The sequence below is a fragment of the Etheostoma cragini genome, chromosome 7 (assembly GCF_013103735.1).
Source record: "Etheostoma cragini isolate CJK2018 chromosome 7, CSU_Ecrag_1.0, whole genome shotgun sequence".
In the NCBI taxonomy this organism is placed as follows: domain Eukaryota; kingdom Metazoa; phylum Chordata; class Actinopteri; order Perciformes; family Percidae; genus Etheostoma; species Etheostoma cragini.
The window spans coordinates 2419648-2428274 of NC_048413.1; the positions used below are offsets into that span (position 1 = coordinate 2419648).

Here is an 8627-nt window from a genome sequence, read left to right on the forward strand (position 1 = left end):
TCGTTCACCTTTGCAAAGGCAGTCTCGGTCCATGGATGGAGGTACTGGGTTGTCTTGTTTCACAGTTTGTGGGTTGGTACTGTAGGAACTCAAGATACTTAAATTAATGTGCCCAAGCACTGAAAAGTTGAGTTTTTTCTGATATGTCCCCATTAATATCCAAACAAAATGTTTTTCCAAATTCACCTTCTGAACAGACATTTACAATGTAAAATCTCATTCATCTCACTCAATCGTCTAAAAAAAAAAATGTATTTCACTTTTTAGGATACCGCTTCTTCAAGATGGTCATGTTCTTCTCTGGCTTCATGTTTGGTTCAGCAGCCGTTCTCCTGGTGTACCACAAGGAGCCCTTGTTGGACGCCCAGTTGGGCTCAGAGACAAAGGCAGGGATCGGCCTGGGCGTGGGTGTGCTCTGCGGGCTGATGACCATGCTGGTGTCCACCATGGGGCTCCTCCTCAGCAGCCTGCAGCTGGGGAGCCTTCTCTCCCTCGCCGTCCTGGTGGTCATCAGACAGTTTCACAGCACGACTCCAGTGTGGCTGCCTCTCATCGTCGTCTTGGCTGCCAGCATCATCGCTGCTCTCCTCACACTCCGGTGGCAGAAACTGTTCACCGTCATTTACACATCTGTGTTAGGAGCCATCACTGTGATGCTGTGTGTGGATTACCTGATGGGGACGTTTATGGTGCCAGATCAGGTGTATGACATGTTCTGTCAAGTCACCCCACGTCCACTCTGCTGGCATAACTGGGGGGTCACTGGGATAGCGCCTGTTCTGGGTCTGATAGGTGTGTTGGTGCAATTGAGGTTCACCGCCAAAGGAGTATCACACACAGAAGGTGTGCATTCAAGGCTGTTTTTATGTTAAAGATGAGCTCAAAACCCTCTTCTGTGATGTTATAGACTAATGATTTCCTTCTATTTTTTCTACTTCCCCTTGGATGCTTTCCAGCTGCACAGAAAAAACAGAAGAAACATTCCAAGAAGCACAGACACAGAGAGTCAAGAAGAAGACCTCAACCATACCGTCGGCGCAGGCCTCCACCACTGAAACGCTACGCTGGGGACGTCCTGGCGCCGGTCAGTGGCCGGGATTCAAATGAATCATTCAGCTTTCATTTCTTCAGAGAGGCAAAGTCTAGCCCTGACAATCAATCTTCTCAATTCCCTCTGATTGCATGAGTAATCGTTGTTTAAAATGACAGTAGATGGCCAATGCAATAACAATGAGTCTTTCCTCTGTTTGCCTTTCAGAGTTATCTCCAGAGCCTTAAGGAGCGCCAGATGGCAACAGGATCCTCCACCAGCAGCGTCAGCACCATCAACCATACTCTGATTGACTTTGACTTTGAGACAGGCTCCATGGTGCCTCTGACTGCTGCCTCCCCTGTTTTTACAGTCTGAAGGAACCCACCATCAAATATCTGCAACCTGCACATATCCGAGTAACACCTCACCATGTAGTGATTAAACATACCTTGAAACGTTCCTTTTCTACAGACACTGCTTAAGCCTTAACCGGCTTCTTCAGACAAGTCCAATCATCGACATGCACACAGTGGAATGAGAGATCATCCCCTGAATGATGACAACACAATATACTCAGTCATCAGACTTGTGATCATCACTTCCTTTCCGCATTTATCTCACTGATACTTCACAGTTGAGCAGTTTTGTTTCTCAGGATGGCAAAATTCTCTTTTATTCTCAAAATTCTATGTTGTCACACGCGGTTCTGCGACAAAAGAACCCAAAAGCACGATTCAGGAGGCAGAGGTAGAAGCAAAGAGTTTTTTTTCTTCAACAAGGATGCAAACAATGCAAAACAAACAGCAAAAAGGGGGCAGGCTGAGACAAAACTGGGTCAAAACTGGGTCAAAATGAAAAATGATCAATCAATAAACATAAGGCTGGTAAGCTAAGAAATAACTAGCAGAGGGCTAGTGGAAGTGACTGTTTAGGGAGCTAATGAGGGAATAGAGAACAGGTGAGTGGGGAATTAAACTAAATGGTGAATTACTAAACAGGACTTCAAAACCATGACATATGTTGCATTTGTCAAGATTAGATTGGATTGTAATTCTTTTGAAGTTCACGTATTATTTCTGTAGTAACAACAAATTCAAACCAACATACGGTGTGCAATTCAATTAAGGATATATTTCAGAAAAATGGGCAATAAACCAATAAATCACTGATGTGACAGGAATAAGAGAGCTTTATTGTAGCCTACTGTTTTGGAAATATTGTCTTGTGAAACATGTCTTGCAACATTAACCATCACAAGCTAGCAATACCAACCAATGCAACAAGTACTAGCCAATCAGAGGCAGAGTAGGGTGGGTCATGACTTCAGCATCCATAATTAAAAAACCAAAAACAGGGGAACAGTGTGTGTGTGTGTGTGTGTGTGTGTGTGTGTGTGTGTGTGTGTGTGTGTGTGTGTGTGTGTGTGTGTGTGTGTGTGTGTGTGTGTGAAAAGAAAAGCCTACTACTAGAGTCTCTTTTTTCAAGAATATTACATACTGTAGACGCTTTATTTTGATTGGCTAACAACGTCTAATTCTACTGAAACAAACACCATAAAGTCTTACTGTGTCTTATTCGATTTCATGCATGTTAATAGCTACTTCTTAAATAATAATATAGACAACAAAAAAAACATCATGACACACAAATGTGTATTCTGCTGTTGATTTCATGCAGACCCCCCCCCCCCTCAAAGAAGGGATTTGGGGATCAAATAAATAAGCATTGCTCACAGTTGTCATACTGAATCATTGTGCAGGACGGAGTTTGTGTTGAAGCCCTGGTGGCCTCTGGTGGCTCAGTCGTCACACTGCATCCAGTGCGTGGCCGTGTTCAGAGGGTAGGCCGTCTCCACTGCTTGGTGGTTCTGGTTTACACGCCAGTACTGGGTGCCTTTAAACAAGTATATATGTCCGTTTGTCCATGTGAATGCAGCATTAGGGCTGCTAGGTGCCCCCTTGAAGAGTTTTCCAATAGGTTTGGGATATGAACTGAAGTCTGTCGTACCAATTTCATCCCACTGCCAGTATCCGGAGCCCTGAACGAACACGAAAAATGAACGAGACATTCAACAAAAACTCTCGAAACAAGTATTGTGTTTTCACTTACTTTGAAAAAGACAAGTTGTTTGTTCTTATTGAAGTAAAAGGCGGAGTCAATATCAGCCGGGATGTTGGCCAAGCGTTTGGGGAAGCCTTGGTCAAGTTTAAAGCCAGTGTATCTCCATACTTTGTCCTCTGTGAAAGAACACATGAAGAGAAGAAATGCATTCTTTAAACACTGCATTACGAAATGTTAAAATCCTACCAGCATCGTGCATCAAACCCTGTCAGAATCTATGAAATTAATTCACCTTTCAGAAAATAGGACTTGCTGGTCCGCTGAGAGTGAACAGCTGCATTGAGGCTGCCCGGCAGCTCCTTCCACAGTGCAGAGATTAATATGGGAGTGTTGTAGCCGGAGCTAGACAGAGTCCACACATACTGACCACTGAAGACATATGTCTTACGCAAAGGACCTGCAGGGACACAATGCAGGAGAAAACATACAGCTGCAAGAAGGTACAACTCCCAAGGTACTGTATTAGTATCAAAATGCAGAGGCTATTTTCTTTATTGAGTGCAGTGTGGCAGCATCAGGGTCTCCATACCCAACATTACTGCATCCACAGAGGCCTTGCAAGGATCTGGAATAACCCCTGGCAATAACTGACTTGGGTTTCTAGATAGAGGAGTCTTCTCTGGCTTTCCTAAATAGGGACAACACTGCATGTAGCATAAATTGTACTTTAACAAACACCCACACACCCTGACACTATGACTCTATTCTGCCTTTACCGTATAAAGCCTGGATCCCTTGGATGTCATCTGGATGTAGTCTGAAGTCGGAGCGGTATCCGTTGTAAACAGGTCCCATCAATGCGCTGTAGTGTTGTGAGTGGCCCAGGCCGAGAGCGTGGCCAATCTCGTGGGCCGCAACAATCCTCAGGTTGGAGCCGGAGCTCTTACCCTCTGTCCACACTTCGTCGTTGTCGAAATGCACAATGCCTGACTCAGGGGCATCAGCGTGAGCCAACACATGACCTTAAGATAAAGCAAGAACTCTTTAAAGCATTGTTTCAATCATTTGGCATCATATGTCAAAAGATTTCCCAATTCAACATGTGTAAAGGCACTGGGATCAGGAAACTTTTACCCGGTTTTCCATGAGACATTCAGAGATCGACAAGTTTTGAAACATGAGAAAGTTGCTCCTACCTCGTCCGTCAAAGGGAACTGGACACGTCTTGTCTTTCCTGTGAAAGGAGATTTTGATGTCTGCTCTTCCTTGCTGCAGCTCCTTGAACTTTAAAGGTGACACATCGCTCCAGTATTTGAATGCACTCTGGATTGCCAAACGGGTCTTTCCCTGACCCAAGACAGGGGTGTAATTGTAGATGCGGTAGGTCAGCATCTTCTTGCGCCAGTAACCTGTTCAATCAGGAAACATTAGGTGACATTTTACATGCATGCATCAGGCAATGCAACAGTAACCATTAGTATCAGACGTGTAATACAAATGCAGTTACCCACCCAGGACTCGATATTTAAGAGATTTTTCATTGAAAGAGTCCTGTAGTCCACATCGAGGTTTGTTCATCATCGCCAGAGTGGCCGAATCTAGTTTTCCTGATATTTTCAGGTTTGTCACTTTCTGAAAGATTCTAATAGACGAAGAAGAGACAAAAAGTCATGACATTTGCACTGGTTCAAATAAACAAACAAACCTGGGTAAAGGTAAAGGTAAAACAGAGGAACACATGTTAATCTACCTTTACAAACAGATAAAATGGATGAATCATGGTCACCTTAGGGCTTCCACTATCTCCTCGGGTGGATGCTTCTGGCCTTCACTGTGCAGTGGGATGTGCAGATAGTCATACTTCCTTAAATATGCCTAAAGAAAGAGCACTAATTGTAAACAGCGTGGAAGTATTTAGGTCATCTACTTATACAAAAGTACCAATACCATATTAAACAAATATGTCAAGTCCGGTGTTCAACATTCAAGTTTCAGCATCACAATTAACTTACTAAGCAATCCTGTCATATTGCTGTGGGATTATTTGATCATTACTACATGTCATTTACAGCTAAGCAGTACTTTGACAACTTTATATAATGATGTTAGGTGGTTAAATCTACAGTTTTTCATTATTTTGTGTTTTGTTTGCAAACTCAAATTCAGAAAAGTAACTATATGTCAACTTCCATGTACTGTATGTAAAAAGACTTTTGTCAACCAGAGTTATCACAGCAATATGTTTTGTTCCCTGAATGAAATGCTACCTAACTGTGCAGCAGTGATATTATCAGAGCCAATGGTTGGTGAACGTTCACTTAACCCTTATTTTGTCCTCAGGTCAAATTGACCCGTTTTCCTATAGCAATGTTCTTTTTAATTATCCAATTGTAATTACCCAAAATAACATGACTGCTTCCACACAATGCTCTTTGGAAAGTCCAAATCTCAATTTTCATTAATTTTGGGGTGTCCTATTCAATTTTATAGCATTTAAAAAACAAGTGAAGTGGTTTTGACATAGTAATGAGTAAAAGTTGACATATTCCAGTCTGTGATTGGATGATCAAATCAATGATCAATGAAATCAAAGGAATGGATGCTGATGGATATCAGCATCCATTCCTTTGATTTCATTTTAAATAAATCCTAATTTCCGCTTTTCTAACTCAAACACTAGGTATAATTTCCTATAAATGAGGTTTATTGACCATAAAATCCAAAAACAACTGTGAAACTAGAGTTAATAAGTTAGGGTTACGTAGTGTTGAAAACATCAATAAAAGTGACAAACATTAAAAAAAGGGCTGATTTTCAATTTTGACCGGAAGACAACACAAGGGTTAACTCCCTAATAAGTACTTCATGCCAAAATCATCGCAAGGTAGTTTTAATCCATTTGAACCATCCAAATTTAAAGGTTATAACAATTTGTATACAGTATGTTTTACAATTGAAAACATGTCTTCCTCTTTTGTCAAACAAAATAATTAGTTATTTCCGATTGCACAATTAAGTTTGAATAATATTTGATGATCATGATCTGTGTTACAATACGGATACACAAGTGGCCCTAATCCTCCTTAATATATTCATGTCAAAGACTTAAGATAATGGATTTTGTTTAAGTACAGCTACCAAGGAATACTTAACCAGAATTCCATTTGTTGTTGCAATTTTGTAGGTTTATAAATTCAATCTGGGTTTATGTTATGTAAATTTATGCTTCAGCGTCTCGACATGTTCTGTCTTTTCTTACCACAGCTTGTGTAAATTCTTCTCGGCTCAGGGCAACGGATGAAGCTGGCGTCAGCAGAACAACAAGCAACATTAACTCCATTATCCAGTTTGAGTCTTTCTCCATTATGCTGTCAAATAATAACTTTTCAACTGATAACAAACAAGTTGTGGGTCTCTCTAAGCATCGCTGAATACTGCAGATTCTCCATCTCCATCCATCCTCGGAGTACAAGTCCTCCCTGTGGCAGAGCCGAACCTGGTGTTTTAGGTTAGGGATTCAGTTTTTATACCATCAAGTGTCGGTTCAGTACCCTCCTCAAAGCCACATAATTAATATTTACAAGGAATGATATGTGTGGATGACAAAAACCAAAACATATTTCAGACACCACCAGCACGATCACGCCTTCTCGCGCCATCATTTAGAGCCGTTTGTCTCGAAGAGTCTAAGAATAACTTTGGAGTAATTTTGTTTACGTCAGAGGAAGCAAATAAACTAAGTGTTAACTCGCCCACCATCGACTAAAGGTGATGACTTATGACCAGTTATGTCACTGTGGTGAAAGCAAAAAAAAATTGTTTTTCAGATGACATGACAGATGTACCAGAAATACTGCGTTATGTTGGTGAAACATGTCCAATATTCCACATACTTCTTGACATTTTTCACTTCATGGTTACAGCTGCATGAAGAAAAACAACTAACCACACTTCCTCCTCGAGACAACAGCTTATTATATTGTTCACAATGTAGGAGCCCATTCAAGAAAAAACAATGACGCCCCCATGGAACCATCACTACAAATCGTCCTCTGGATGGAAACAGTGAACGCCTCATTTTTGTGCTCCAACACTGTGAGAAACAGCTCATGAAACGAGCACAGACAGATGGGAACAAGACTCAGACATGTTTAAAATAATTAGTTTCTAAATTTAAACACTGGTTCAATTTGAATGTCACAAACACTGGACAACCCCTTATTTCTCATTAAGGGGTTGTCCTAGGTTCAGGCATGTCCCTTTCCTTCTGCCGACTTAAACCTAACAATTGATTGTTATTGAGTCATTAAGCTTGCCGGAAGCATAACAATACCTAAATTAAGAATTTAAATGTTATTTCAATGGCCTAGGAAAGTTCAATCCATATTTCTGAACATGTGCTGCTCTCTCTTAAAGCCAGAAACCAACAAGGTAGGTTTCAAACTTTTGATGTCATCAATTATAAAGTCTGGAGCTGCTTCATAGACAATCAATTGGAGACTGATTTTTTTTCCTTTTTAATACCCAAATGAGTTTCCTTCTAGTGTTCTCAGTTCTGATACAGAACTAGTACACATGTACTCAGACTTTTCCCTGAGGTGCTCCTCAAAATCCTTTCCATTCATGTCTATGGTGCACTTTAAGACTTTAGACTTGATGGCATCCCAGATTTAACATTTGGCACTCTAGTTTTTTGGATTTGGGAGATTGTTGTTCATGTTAACTAATATTCTTGGACCATCTTTGATCACAGGAATGAGTATGAATATTGAAAAAGGATTCCGGTGTTTTCACTAGTTACAGGCTGAGACGACATACTAACAAGTGGCAAGTTTTGAGTATGCGGGGTGTGACAAATTGAATATACTTGAACGGTTCATTAAAATATGCTTGTTTTTGGTTGTAAACTATTCTACCACAATGCAATACACAAAGAAAAGGGAAGTGGTTCAAATAAAAACATTTTGTAAATTGTGTATGGCGGTCAGCTCTTAGAAAATCTTTGAAAACAAAAGATAAAATACTTTGCTTTTATTTGTGAAGTTTCCCAGACAGCTCTAAAGTCCCATTTGTTTTGACGTCCCATAGTGCACATATTATACAATTTCCTGTTTATCTGAAGCTATTTTGTATGTTGATTTTATGTTTACAAACTGCAAAAAAAATTGACTTTACTAATAGTATGTATGTATTGTATAAGGAGATTGTAGTATGAAATCAGGACCGATTAGATAAAAAAGATTAAAACTGGATTTTATGGGGCACTTTATTAACTTTACACATCATTTTTCTTACTTTTTTCCTAAATATTTAAGAACAGGTCACAAATATTTAGCTTCATAAAGAGAGGCTCAGCCATTGGCTAAAACAGCTGGACACTGTGTATAGTATAATACTATAGTATAACTGTTAGTAATAACAGTTGGGACCTACTTTCAGCTGCGGATTTACACGCAACTGGGGGTCTAGTGCAGGGATCTTTAACAGAGGGTCCGGGACCACTAGGGGGTCCTCAGAGTTACTGCAGAGGGGG

The 8627-nt window shown here is 40.5% G+C and overlaps 2 protein-coding genes across 2 annotated transcripts in view; one reads left to right on the plus strand and one right to left on the minus strand.

Moving 5' to 3' along the window:
* Positions 1 to 1742, plus strand: part of LOC117948104 (transmembrane protein 198-like) — a 6099-nt gene extending 4357 nt beyond the window's left edge. Inside the window, exons 3-5 of the mRNA XM_034877578.1 lie at positions 268 to 843; positions 957 to 1084; positions 1259 to 1742. Of these exons, the coding sequence (XP_034733469.1) occupies positions 268 to 843; positions 957 to 1084; positions 1259 to 1408 (854 nt within the window). The 3' untranslated portion in view covers positions 1409 to 1742. The remainder of the gene's footprint in view (positions 1 to 267; positions 844 to 956; positions 1085 to 1258) is intronic.
* Positions 1743 to 2735: 993 nt separating this feature from the next.
* Positions 2736 to 6898, minus strand: LOC117948324 (matrix metalloproteinase-19-like). Its single transcript, XM_034877913.1, has 9 exons — positions 6354 to 6898; positions 4881 to 4969; positions 4606 to 4736; positions 4291 to 4503; positions 3871 to 4116; positions 3684 to 3782; positions 3387 to 3551; positions 3143 to 3270; positions 2736 to 3071 (listed from the first exon to the last, which is right to left on the minus strand). The coding sequence occupies exons 1-9, from the start codon at positions 6456 to 6458 to the stop codon at positions 2832 to 2834; spliced, it is 1416 nt and encodes a 471-aa protein (XP_034733804.1). The 5' UTR covers positions 6459 to 6898; the 3' UTR covers positions 2736 to 2831.
* Between the last annotated feature and the right edge of the window lie 1729 nt (positions 6899 to 8627).

What these genes read in the sequence shown, in the direction of transcription:
- LOC117948324 (XM_034877913.1), bottom strand. Translation starts at nt 6,458, where the DNA reads ATGGAGAAAGACTCAAACTGGATAATGGAGTTAATGTTGCTTGTTGTT. An exon ending in AGTTCCCTTTGACGGACGAG is followed by an intron (nt 4,117 to 4,290) that starts GTAGGAGCAACT and finishes CTTTATCTTAAG; the next exon opens with GTCATGTGTTGGCTCACGCT. An exon ending in CAAGTCCTATTTTCTGAAAG is followed by an intron (nt 3,271 to 3,386) that starts GTGAATTAATTT and finishes GTTCTTTCACAG; the next exon opens with AGGACAAAGTATGGAGATAC.